Below are 13959 nucleotides of genomic sequence, written 5' to 3' on the forward strand. Positions count from 1 at the left end.
CATCCTATAATGTAATTACCCCCCGGTCCCTAGTTTAAACACTCCTCCAACCTTCTAACCATCTTCTCCCCCACACAGCTGCCCCTTCCCCATTGAGGTGCAGCCCATCCCTACGATAGAGCCTGTAGCCAACAGAGAAGTCGGCCCAGTTCTCCAGGAACCCAAACCCCTTCTTCCTACAATGGTTCTTGAGCCACTTGTTTAACCTCCCTAATCTCCCTCTGCCTTTCTTGTGTGGCTCGTGGTACAGGCAGTATTTCGGAAAATACTACCTTTTGAGGTCCTTGCCCTAAGCTTTTGACCTAAATCCCTAAAAAGGATGCTCCACCTACCTCTAACTTTTTTATTGGTTCCGATATGGACAATGACTGTTGGATCTTCTCCAGCCCCTCCGAGTCTGTCAACCCGATCTGCGATGTGTCGAACTCTAGCGCCAGGAAGACAACATCCTTCGATCCCTGTCTTTGTGACAGATTGCCCTATCTGTTCCCCTAATAATTGAGTCTCCCACTACCAGCACCTGTCTGGCCTGCCCTGCTCTCCTGGTCCCCTGCTTACTGGAGCTGACATTCCCCTGACTGGCAGAGGAAGTGTCCGGCTTCAGCAGTGCCGTCCCTGGACTGACATTCCCCTCATCTGCCAACCGTGCAAACTTGTTGGGGTGTGTCAGATCAGGGCTAGCCTCCCTGGCACTCTTCCCTCTACCCCGCTGTCTGTTACCCAGCTAGCTACCTCACTTTCCTGAGCTTCCTTGCTACCATCCTCCCCCACATCTACCCTATAGAGTGCTTGCTCAGTGAGCAGCAAACTCTTTTACAAATTACGCTTCTCAGTGTTGAAATTCGCCTGTTTAGATACTCGATGTGCGATTCCAAACGGGCAATTTGCTCACATTTTGAACAAAGATATGCACCCTCAAACGGCTGTTCCAGGACTGCATACATTAGACAAGATGTGCACTGGACTGTGCTGTCAATAATGGAACACATACTTAACCCCTTAGGGACCCATGACGTACCGGTACGGCATGTTTCCCGAGTCCTTAAGGACCCATGACGTACCGGTACGTCATGAGTTTAAATTGAGATTGTGGCGCCTCGGGGGTTAATCCGCACAGGATGCCGGCTGAAATCATTCAGCCGGCATCCTGTCACAACGCCTGGGGGGGGTCATATGACCCCCCCGTATCGGCGATCGCAGCAAACCGCAGGTCAATTCAGACCTGCGGTTTGTTGCTATTCCTGCTGTTTCTGATCGCCGCGGTCCCGGACCGCGGCGATCAGAAACTTTAGTGTGGCACAAATCTATAGTGATCACCCCCCCTGCACCCCTGCATGATTTTAGCCTGGTGGGAGGTGCAGGGGGGGTGTTGTGGGCGGTGCGGGAGGCGGGCGGTGCGGCAGGCGGGATCGCGATCCCCCGCCCGCCTCCCGCCGAATAATCGTTGGCTTCTAGTGGGTATACTAGGGTGCCAGCACATTGCTGGCACCCTGGTATAAACGGCTGACATCTGTGAATGGATGTCAGCCGTTTAACCCTTTCCATACAGCGGTCCGTACGGACCGCTGTATGGAAAGAGTTAACAGTAAGATGCGGCTCCCTCCCTCTCCCATCGGGGGGCTGCTGTGCCTTTGCAGCCCCCCGATGGGAGAGGGAGAGAGCCCCCAGACAGCCCCCCGAAGCCCCAGTCCTTACCCTTCCCCGTCTGCGAAGTTGTGGCAGACGGGGAAGGTTCCCATGGCAACAGGACGCCTGCTCAGGCGTCCTGCTGTCCATGGTGCTGAAAAGATCTGTGCTGAAAGCATAGATCTGTTCAGTGTAAGTAAAATACAGTACAGAACCCTATATAGGTTCTGTACTGTATTATGCAGACACCAGACCCACTGGATCTTCAAGAACCAAGTGGGTCTGGGTCAAAAAAAAAGTAAGAAAAAATGAAAAAAAAGTGAAAATCCAAAAACACATTTATCACTAATTTAAAATGAAAAAAATAAAATTCCCTACACATGTTTGGTATCGCCGCGTCCGTAACGACCTGATCTATAAAACGGTCATGTTACTTTCCCCGCACGGTGAACGCCATAAAAATAAAAAAATAAAAACTATGAGAAAATGTAAATTTTGCCCACCTTACTTCCCAAAAAAGGTAATAAAAGTAATCAAAAAAGTCGCATGTACGCCAAAATAGTGCCAATAAAACCGGCATCTCATCCCGCAAAAAATGAGACCCTACCCAAGATTATCGCCCAAAAACTGAAAAAACTATGGCTCTTAGACTATGGAAACACTAAAACATCATTTTTTTTGTTTCAAAAATTAAATCATTGTGTAAAACTTACATAAATAAAAAAAAGTATACATATTAGGTATCGCCGTGTCCGTATCGACCGGCTCTATAAAAATATCCCATGAGTTAACCCCTCAGGTGACCACCGTAAAAAAATAAAAATAAAAACGGTTTAAAAAAAGCAATTTTTTGTCATCTTACGTCACAAAAAGTGCAATAGCAAGCGATCAAAAAGTCATACGCACCCCAAAATAGTGCCAATAAAACAGCCATCTCATCCCGCAAAAAATGAGACCCTACATAAGATAATCGCCCAAAAACTGAAAAAACTATGGCTCTTGGACTATGGAGAAACTAAAACTTTTTTTGTTTTAACAATGAAATCATTGTGTAAAACTTACATAAATAAAAAAAAAGTATACATATTAGGTATCGCCGCGTCCGTGACAACCTGCTCTATAAAATTACCACATGATCTAACCTTTCAGCTGAATGTTGTAAATAACAAAAAAAAAAACGGTGCCAAAAAAGCTATTTCTTGTTACCTTGCCGCACAAAAAGTGTAATATAGAGCAACCAAAAATCATATGTACCCTAAACTAGTACCAAGAAAACTGCCACCTTATCCCGTAGTTTCTAAAATGGGGTAACTTTTTTGGAGTTTCTACTCTAGGGGTGCATCAGGGGGGCTTCAAATGGGACATGGTGTAAAAAAACCAGTCCAGCAAAATCTGCCTTCCAAAAACCGTATGGCATTCCTTTCCTTCTGCGCCCTGTCGTGTGCCCGTACAGCAGTTTACGACCACATATGGGGTGTTTCTGTAAACTACAGAATTAGGGCCATAAATAATGAGTTTTGTTTGGCTGTTAACCCTTGCTTTGTTACTTGAAAAAATATATTAAAATGGAAAATCTGCCAAAAAAGTGAAATTTTGAAATTGTATCTCTATTTTCCATTATATCTTGTGCAACACCTAAAGGGTTAACAAAGTTTTTAAAATCAGTTTTGAATACCTTGAGGGGTGTAGTTTCTTAGATGGGGTCACTTTTAGGGAGTTTCTACTCTAGGGGTGCATCAGGGGGCTTCAAATGGGACATGGTGTCAAAAAACCAGTCCAGCAAAATCTGGCTTCCAAAAACCAAACGGCGCACCTTTCACTCTACGCCCCGCTGTGTGGCCGTACAGTAGTTTACGGCCACATATGGGGTGTTTCTGTAAACGGCAGAGTCAGGGCAATAAAGATACAGTCTTGTTTGGCTGTTAACCCTTGCTTTGTTAGTGGAAAAAATGGGTTAAAATGGAAAATTAGGCAAAAAATGAAATTCTCAAATTTCATCCCCATTTGCCAATAACTCTTGTGCAACACCTAAAGGGTTAACGAAGTTTGTAAAATCAGTTTTGAATACCTTGAGGGGTGTAGTTTCTAGAATGGGGTCATTTTTGGGTGGTTTCTATTATGTAAGCCTCGCAAAGTGACTTCAGAGCTGTAGTGGTCCCTAAAAATTTGGTTTTTGTAAATTTCTGAAAAATTTCAATATTTGCTTCTAAAGTTCTAAACCTTGTAACATCCCCAAAAAATAAAATATCATTTCCAAAATAATTCCAACCTGAAGTAGACATATGGGGAATGTAAAGTCATCACAATTTTTGGGGGTATTACTATGTATTACAGAAGTAGAGAAACTGAAACTTTGAAATTTGCAAATTTTTCCAAATTTTTTGTAAATTAGGTATTTTTTTATGCAAAAAAAATAATTTTTTTGACTTCATTTTACCAGTGTCATGAAGTACAATATGTGACGAAAAAACAATCTCAGAATGGTCTGGACAAGTCAAAGTGTTTTAAAGTTATGAGCACTTAAAGGGACACTGGTCAGATTTGCAAAAAATGGCCAAGTCCTTAAGGTGAAATAGGGCTGAGTCCTTAAGGGGTTAATAGGGAGAAAAATACAATATAGTGCAGTGATAAGAATCTAACTTACTGAAGTCACGTAATCTAAAGTCACACACTTAATACAAACACACACTGGAACTCAAACACGCAAACGCTCCCAAACTCGCGTTATTTGCCTGCCTGTATAAATGCAGCTCTCAAACCTCAGCCTGCTTTATTTTCCTCTGGATTCAATATCTTTCCATTCTTTAGCATGAACCTGTGGGAGGTCGCTGAATTTCTAAAGAAGCAAAGAGTTGTTAATGCCATAAATCTGGACGGTGGAGGATCTGCTACTCTGGTTGTTAATGGGACACTTGCCAGCTATCCATCCGATCATTGGTATGTATGAAGATCTGATTTTAAAGGGGTTGTCCGGGTTTAGAGCTGAAGCTGGACATACCCATATTTTCACCCAGGCAGCCCCCCTGATGTTAGCATCGGAGCATCTCATGCTCTGATGCGCTCCCTTGCCCTGCGCTAGATCGCGCAGGGCAAGGGCTATTTTGTTCTCAATAACACACTGCCGGGCGGAGGCTTCGGTGTTCGGTGACATCACAGGCTCTGATAGGCGTGCTCTAGTGCTGCCATAGCCGTTTTACTGGCCAGAGCAGCGCTAAAGCCTGCTTATCAGTGCCGGTGACATCACCGGGCTTCCTGGCAGCCCCACGGAGAGCCCGTTTTGTCACCAAAACTCCTGAAAATGCCTTTGCCCTGCACGATTTACCTCAAGTCAGGTGGGCTGCCTGGGTGAAAATGGAGGTATGTCCGGGTTCAGCTCTGAACCCGAACAACCCCTTCTTATACTTACACGCTGTGATCTCTAATTGTCATCCTCTGTGTTATTCAGTCTACAGTTACAACTACCTAGAGGTTATCCGCTGTTACTGTGACTAATAGGGCAGTGTTATACATTCAGCATACCAAACAGACACATCTGGATGCCTTCTAGTTTTCACGCAAGCCTTCATTTCTGTGGAGCCAGAGCTGCGTAAAAAAGACTCAATATAGAACACGCAGCGTTTATTTTTTTTTATTCCCCCTGAACACAGAGATGATCCGTAATAAACAACACTCGTGCTCATAACCCACTGAAATGAATGGATTCAGTACGGATGCTGTCCGTGTTCACCATGCATCACATCCGGACACAAAACTTGCTCATGTGAAAACGGCCTAAAGCTGTTTTCATCATCGAGGAGAGGCAGTGGTCAGCTGTGTGCTTCTAAGGCTTTGTTTAAAAGATCGTCGAGAGTCTCAGCACTCGGACCCACACTGATCAAAACACTTTATATGTCGCTATAATGTACCAAAGGGGTTGTCTTAATTCAGCAAATGGCATTTATCATGTAGAGAAAGTTTATACCAGGCACTTGCTAATGTATTGTGATTGTCCATATTGCCTCCTTTGCTGGCTGGATTCCGTTTTCCATCACATTATATACTGCTCGTTTCCATGGTTACGACCATCCAGCAGCTGTGGCTGTGCTTACGCAATATAGAAAAATTGCTGGCTATGCGGACTCCACAGGTCTTAGCCACCAGATAAGCCGGCACTTTTTTGTAAATTGTGAAACCACGGCCACTGCTGCTGGATTAGAGGATAACCATGGATACGAGCAGTGCATAATGTGATGGGGGAAAAAAATCGAACCAGCAGAGGAGGCAGTATGGATAATAACAATACTTTATTAATTGCCTTGTATTTGTCTACATTTGGTGAAGTGAGAAAAGCCCTTTAACCCCTTCATGACACAGCCATTTTTCACCTTAAAGACCAGGCAATTTTTAGCAAATCTGACATGTCACTTTATGTGGTAATAACTTAAAATGCCATTCTGAGATTGTTTTCTCATCACATATTGTATCTCATGACAGTGGTAAAATTTAGTCAAAATATAAAAATTTTATTTAAAAAAAAAATACAAAATTTTCCAAAGTTGGATAAGTTAGCAAATTTTTAAATTTGAATTTCTCTACTTTTATAATAGATAGCAATACCTCCAAAAATAGTTATTACTTTACATTCCCCATATGTCTACTTCATGTTTGGATCATTTTGAAAATTACATTTTATTTTTTTGGGACATTAGAAGTTTAGAAGCAAATCTTAAAATTTAAAGAATTTCCCAAACCCAAATTTTTCAGGACCAGTTCAGTTATGAAGTCGCTTTCTGAGGCTTACATGTTAGAAACCACCCATTTTAGAAACTACACCCCTCAAACTATTCAAACTGATTTTACAAACTTTAACACTTTAGGTGCCCCACGAGAAATAAAGGAAAATGGGAATTACATTTTAAAATTTCACTTTTTTTTGTAGTTTTTAAATTTTAATCCTTTTTCTGAAACACATCAAGGGTTAACAGCCAAACAAAGCTCAAAAGCGCCATATGGCTTTTGGAGAGAGGATTCAGCTGGAATGGTAATTGGGAGCTATGTCGCATATGTAGCCCTACAGTGGAAACCCCCAAAAAGTTGCCCCATTCCGGAAACTACACCCATCAAGGAATATTTCAAGGTGTGTAGTGAGCACTTTGACCCATCAGATGTTTCACAGAATTAGGGCTCGTTCACATGAACGTGTGAAGCCCATGCTGTGGACCGCAAATTGCGGTCCGCAATGCACGGTCCGTGGGGCAGGCGCATGGGGATCGCAGCCCTTAGGAAACACTTGGCTGTGAAAAATTAAAATTTACATTTTTTTTCCTGAAAAAGTTGCTTTACACCCACATTTTTCACTTTCACAAGTGGTAACAGGACAAAATGTTCCCCATTTCCCCCCCCGAATGCGCTAACACCCCATATATGCTAAAAAAATGATGTTTTAGATCGCAGATTTCAGTGGATTAATTTTCAGGTGCCATGTCTCATATTAAGACACCCTAAGGTACCCCTACAGTGGATACCCCCAAAAAGTGACCTCTTTTCTGCAGTAGTGAATACTTTGGCCTAACAGGTGTTTCATAGAATTTAGAAACAATTGGCCATGAAAATGAAAAATTGAATTTTTTTTCATGAAAATGTCGCTTAAGGCCCACATTTCCACTTCACCACCATGACGGCCCAGAGAGATTAACCCCTGACCTCTGTAGGGGCAGGAACAGAGATAGGTTTAAAAGGACCCCTCCCACCACCATTCACCAGTGTGTTCTTGCCCCTATAGTGGCCAGGACAGAGAAAAGTCCTCTCTGGCTTTCAGGGAGGTGAAGTGGACCTCGTTTTATTATTTTGGAATACCTGGGTGACCGCATCGGTGGTATTCTTTGCCTCCCTCGCGGGTCCTTTTCACCCAGAGATGCGTCCCCTTCCAGTTCCCGAGCTTCAACGAGGGCGGGGGTTCTACTCCAGCCTTTTCTTGGTAAAAAAGCCGGGGGGCTCCTTCCGCATGATCATAAATCTAAAGAGGCTAAACAAATTTGTGATCTACAAAAGGTTCAAGATGGAATCTTTAAATTCTACCATCCCCTTAATTCAAAAAGATGCGTCCCTCTGTACAATCGACCTGAAGGACGCATACTATCATGTTCTCATTCACTCCCAGTCTCAGAAGTTCCTGCGTTTTGCAGTAAAGGATCACAGGGGGTCTGTTCACCACTTCCAGTTCGTGGCTCTCCCCTTCGGGCTGGCCTCAGCCCCAAGGATTTTCACGAAGCTGGTGGTAGAAATGGTCGCCTCCCTGAGACCTCAGGGGGTGACGGTCGTCCCTTATCTAGACGACTTTCTACTAATTTCAAACACGGTGGTTCAGTCTATAGCAGATCGAGAAATCTTCTGTTCCCTTCTGACATATCTAGGTTGGGTGATAAACCTAAAGAAGTCCTCCCTAGTTCCGAATACCAGGGTAAAATTCCTGGGGGTTTTGCTGGATTCGGAAAAACAAACAACCTTCCTTCCCCAGCAGAAAGAATCCAGAACCTACAGTCATCAATCAGGGCCTTCCTGAGACGTTGCTCCTTCTCGTTCAGAGAAACGATGAGCCTTTTAGGTCAGATGACAGCCTGCATTGTAGCAGTCCCGTGGTGCCAGGCCCATTACAGAGCCCTTCAGTCCTGGCTTCTAAGAAAATGGGACAAAAATCTGACCTCGTTGGACAGAAAGATCCTGATCCCGGGCCACATAAAATCTTCAGTCCGGTGGTGGCTTCAAACAAAAATATAAAAAAATGGCATGGTCTGGTTCAAGACCCCAGCAGTACATATTCAGACCGATACCAGCATAAAAGGATGGGGTGCAAAAATTACTCAGATCTTTACCAGGGAGACTGGCCTCCGAAGATTGCAGCTCAGTCCTCCAACTACAGGGAGCTCAGGGCAGTTTGGGAGACAATACGAACAGCCGCTCCAAAACTAAGGAACCAACATATAAAGGTCTATTCAGACAATGTAACGACCGTGTCCTACCTCAAGCATCAGGGGGGCACACAGTCTCAGAAGCTGGAAGGTCTGTCCAGAAAAATCTTCCTCTGGGGAAAAAAAAAATGTAAGATCAATATCGGCAGTTCATTTAAAAGAAAGCCTAAACTGTGCGGCAGACTTCCTCAGCAGGACTACCATAGACCAGGGAGAATGGTCCTTAAACATCGAGATCTTCAATCTGATTGTCCTTAGAGGACTCACAGGTCCACCTTATGAACCCGTGGACGCAAGTTCCCTGAAGAATCTTTCTCAGAAGGTGGCTTTTCTTATAGCCATAACATCAGCAAAAAGACTGAGTGAGATCCAAGCATTGTCAATAAGACAACCAAATCTCACGATACAGGAGGATCGTATTACCTTGAGGCTAGACCCTACGTTTTTCCCAAAGGTAGTAACAGACTTCCATAGAAACCAGGAGATCATTCTTCCCTCCTTTTGTGTAAATCCAAAAAATTCTGGAGAGGAACGTTTCCATATGCTAGACGTCAAACAAACAGTACTAAAATACCTAGAGGCCACTAAAGACCTGAGGAAGGTGGACAACTTACTAGTGCTCTTCTGTGGTAAAAATAAAGGGAAGGCAGCTTCCAGATCTACCATTGCCCGTTGGGTAAGACAGACTATTACAGACTGCTACAAGATCGAAGGCATCAGTTGTCCAGAGGTCATTCGGGCTCACTCCACAAGAGCTATATCTGCCTCTTTCGCTGAAAAGGCAGGAGCTTCCCTAAATCAAATATGCCAGGCTGCAACCTGGTCTAATGTTAACACCTTCATTAAACATTATAGGCTCGACTTATCCAGGTCTTCCGACCTCGCATTTGGTCGCAAGGTCCTTCAGGCCGTTGCCCCACCCTAAGACGTATATAATCTGTTATGTCTCTCTGGGCCGTCATGGTGGTGAAGTGGAAAGCCGGAATTAGACTTACCGGTAATTCATTTTCCACGAATCCACCTTGACGGCATGATATCCCGCCCTAAAAAAAAAAAAAAAAAAAAAAAAAAAAAAATTTGGTATGAGTTAATACCAGAAAGAAAAAAAATATAGGAAAAAAAAAAACACTTTGAGTTGTCTCACTTGTAACTGGTGGTTGTAGCACTATAATCTGTAACTCACTGGTGAATGGTGGTGGGAGGGGTCCTTTTAAACCTATCTCTGTTCCTGCCCCTACAGAGGTCAGGGGTCAATCTCTCTGGGCCGTCATGGTGGATTTGTGGAAAATGAATTACCGGTAAGTCTAATTCCGGCTTTTTACATTTCCCATGGAGCAAAACAAAAAAATGCACCACCATTTCTTAACCGTTTACTCTTGAATATGGCAACACCCTGTACTTGTTCGTAAACTAATATATTGGCACAAAGCAGGGTTCAGACAGGAAAGAGCGCCATATGGTTTTTGGAGGACGGATGTTGCTGGAATGGTTTTCAAGCACCTTGTTTCACTTGAATAGATCCTGAGGTACCCCCACAGTGGAAACCCCTAATAAGTGACCACATTTTGGAAACTACTCTCATTAAGGTATTCATCTAGAGGTATAGTGGATTTTTAGTTTCATTATAATTTGTACATTAAAGAGGACCTTTCCTGGGTTTGGATTATCGGAGATAAATACCTGGACTTGCGGGGCCATTGAGAAACCCTGGCGTCTCCTCCTCCCTGTTCCGATGCTCAGTATTGGCATACTGAGCGCAAAATCTGCGGGGGGCCACAACGGGGTGCAGGGGCGATATTTTAAAAAATCAGGCAGGGTGGCAGCATCAGCAGGGGGGTACATCTTTAAATTTAGTTGGAATCATTTAGACAAGGTAGACTAAGATTTTTTGAAAATATAAATTCTCACTGGGCAACAGGAAAGAATAAAAAGGGTTTCATAAAAGTATAAAATTATACGCCTGCTGTGCGCCCATACATCAGTTTTTGAGCACACATAGGGTGTATTCATCTAGAGGTATAGTGGATTTTTAGTTTCATTATAATTTGTACATTAAATTTAGTTGGAATAATTTAGGCATGGTGGACTAAAATTTTTCGACAATATAAATTCTCACTGGGCAACAGGAAAGAATAAAAAGAGTTTCATGAAAGTAAAAGTATAAAATTATACATCAAAAGTAGTATGGTAAATTTTGAAGCATCTTTTCATACAAAGGCCAGGTTTTGATGGACATGTTTCACGTTGATAGCCGGTTTACTTTCTTATACCATTTTTGCAACACACACGGCAATGTTTTAGCGGTTTGCTCTTTTTTGCAGTGAGAGAAGTTTCACTGGGGAAGTGCTGTCCTGGCACTATCCTTGTTGCCGCACATGTAGAAGTGGTACTGGAGCTGGCCTCCACCCGGTCCCCATATATGAGGACCTGTATTACATATTCTTAAAATTCAAGAAAAGTTGCCTCTTGGCATGCATTTCTGTAAAGTATAAATGCATTATATAAGCAACCTGTGTAAGGTGCACCACAAGTTGCAGCCTTCCTTTGAAGTTTATTAGGGATTCGTCAACAACAATGTTTTTTAGGGGTATATATTTCTGCAAACCTAGAATTGAAATGGGTGATTATGGGCCTTAATTTATACAATCTATCAAAATTGGGATCATCTTGGGGTGGGCATCCGGTATTATCATTTTAGTGTATAAATTTCATGATGGCTTCAAATCTCATTGTAGACATGACTGCACGGTACATTGGGGTGTAGTAAAGTACATCTGTACTCACTTCAATATGCTCTTATAGATGGTGTTTTTTGTTTTTGTTTTTTACCAGGCCCATACTTAATACAATGCCCCAAAATGTACTCCTCTCCGCAGCGTCGATAGGGGTCCTTTTCTAGGCATGAAATGTTGTAGGATTCATGGCAATGAATTGGTTTGCATACAAATTGGTTTGCACAGCCATCAATAAAATAAAATTATCAGATAATATAAAGAAAAGCTTTAAAAAATCAACTTCTCAAAACCCAGTCGTATTCACATGTATACCTGCATCAGCAGTAAAGTTGGGTATCTGGGCCACATAGTTATCTGGGAGTGCCTAAATAGGTGCACTTGATTGGGTTAATGACTGATCATCAACCCTTTGGCGCCTTCTTGGGGGTTCATCGGATTCATTTGAAGAAAATGATGCAATAAAATTAATTTCCCCTTCATTTGCAGACTCCGTGTCTGAACAAATCATGGTGTACACGCCTGCAATGCGCCATATTTGAATTTTAGTAAACAGTCCAGTAAATGTAAAAGATGAAATAGTATATGTGTGTGTGTGTGTGTGTGTGTGTGTGTGTGTGTGTGTGTGTATTCTTGGTGTAACTCTGGCAATGGGTCTGTGTGTATCCAAGAAAATAACTGAAAAACTGTAAATATTTTTTTTTATATAGGATCGGGTTAGGGTTCACTGGGTCAGTGACTGATGGCCGTTAGTCAATGGGAAGGGGGGTGAGGCCCTCTAGAAAATATGTAGTTCTTGATGCGACTCTGATAGGGGTGCTGGGCGTACCTACTAAAATAACACTAAAACTGTGTCAGTGACTGGCGGCCGTTGGCCAATGTGGATGTCGATTTGGGCGGGGTGGGGATATGTAGTGCTTTGTGTGACTGGCAGGAGCCCTGGGTGTACTGGGGCTCACTGGGTCAGGGACTAGTGGATGCTAGTCAGTGAGGATGATCAAGGGGACAATAAAGGGCCGCTAACAAAGTTATAAAACTAAACGGCACTAAATATATATATTTAAAAATATTTGCTCTGAAAAAAAAAAATATTATAATAATATAAATATATATATATATATATATATATATATACACCCCCACCCATAGGAATGATATGGATTTCTGCACAAATTGGTCATAAAATGTGATCTGATCTTCATCTAAGTCACAACAATAGACAATCACTGTCTGCTTAAACTAATAACACACAAAGAATTAAATGTTACCATGTTTTTATTGGACACACCATGTAAACATTCACAGTGCAGGTGGAAAAAGTATGTGAACCCCTAGACTAATGACATCTCCAAAAGCTAATTGGAGTGAGGTGTCAGCCAACTGGAGTCCAATCAATGAGATGAGATTGGAGGTGTTGGTTACAGCTGCCCTGCCCTATAAAAAACACACACCAGTTCTGGGTTTGCTTTTCACAAGAAGCATTGCCTGATGTGAATGATGCCTTGCAACAAAAGAGCTCTCAGAAGACCTATGATTTAAGACTTGTTGACTTGCATAAAGCTGGAAAGGGTTAAAGAAACAGTATCTCCAAAAGCCTTGCTGTTTATCAGTCCACGGTAAGACAAATTGTCTATAAATGGAGAAAGTTCAGCACTGCTGCTACTCTCCCTAGGAGTGGCCATCCTGTAAAGATGACTGCAAGAGCACAGCGCAGACTGCTCAATGAGGTGATGAAGGATCCTAGAGTGTCAGCTAAAGACTTACAAAAGTCTCTGGCATATGCTAACATCCCTGTTAGCGAATCTACGATACGTAAAACACTAAACAAGAATGGATTTCATGGGAGGATACCAAAGAGGAAGCCACTGCTGTCCAAAAAAACATTGCTGCACGTTTACAGTTTGCACAAGAGCACCTGGATGTTCCACAGCAGTACTGGCAAAATATTCTGTGGACAGATGAAACCAAAGTTGAGTTGTTTGGAAGAAACACACAACACTATGTGTGGAGAAAGAGGCACAGTACACCAACATCAAAACCTCATCCCAACTGTGAAGTATGGTGGTGGGGGCATCATGGTTTGGGGCTGCTTTGCTGTGTCAGGGCCTGGATGGATTGCTATCATTGAAGGAAAAATGAATTCCCAAGTTTATCAAGACCTTTTTCAGGAGAACTTAAGGCCATCCGTCCACCAGCTGAAGCTCAACAGAAGATGGGTGTTGCAACAGGACAACGACCCAAAGCATAGAGGTAAATAAACAACCGAATGGCTTAAAGGGGTTATCCCATCATAATGATCACTGTTAAATCTGTTAATGATTTGACAGTGATCATTTTTGTAAATATACTTTATTAACAAATCCCCACCGATTAGGATAAAATTCATCCCCACTTACCTGATTGTTGTGACTCGGTCTCCCCTGGTTATGACCTCCGCTCTTCTCCAAAAGCCGGAAGGTCGCGCTTGCCCAGAAGACTCCTTCTTTTCTCCCGGCCGGTCCGCTCGCTGTTCTGAACGCGCACGCTGCCGCGCATGCGCGACGGTGACTTCTTCCCGGCCAGAATAGTACAGAGCTGCGAACGCGCACGCCGGCTCTGTAGGAATAAGTCACCATTGCGCATGCGCGGCGGCGTGCGCATTCAGTCCAGCGCGC

General features: G+C 43.0%; 1 protein-coding gene across 1 annotated transcript in view; it reads left to right on the plus strand.

Annotated features, from left to right (window-relative positions):
- NAGPA (N-acetylglucosamine-1-phosphodiester alpha-N-acetylglucosaminidase) overlaps positions 1-13959 on the plus strand; it is a 37738-nt gene that overhangs the window by 13357 nt on the left and 10422 nt on the right. Inside the window, exon 5 of the mRNA XM_044273517.1 lies at positions 4435-4563. Coding sequence (XP_044129452.1) covers positions 4435-4563 — 129 coding nt within the window. The remainder of the gene's footprint in view (positions 1-4434; positions 4564-13959) is intronic.

This window comes from Bufo gargarizans, unplaced genomic scaffold (assembly GCF_014858855.1).
Source record: "Bufo gargarizans isolate SCDJY-AF-19 unplaced genomic scaffold, ASM1485885v1 fragScaff_scaffold_703_pilon:::fragment_4:::debris, whole genome shotgun sequence".
NCBI lineage: Eukaryota > Metazoa > Chordata > Amphibia > Anura > Bufonidae > Bufo > Bufo gargarizans.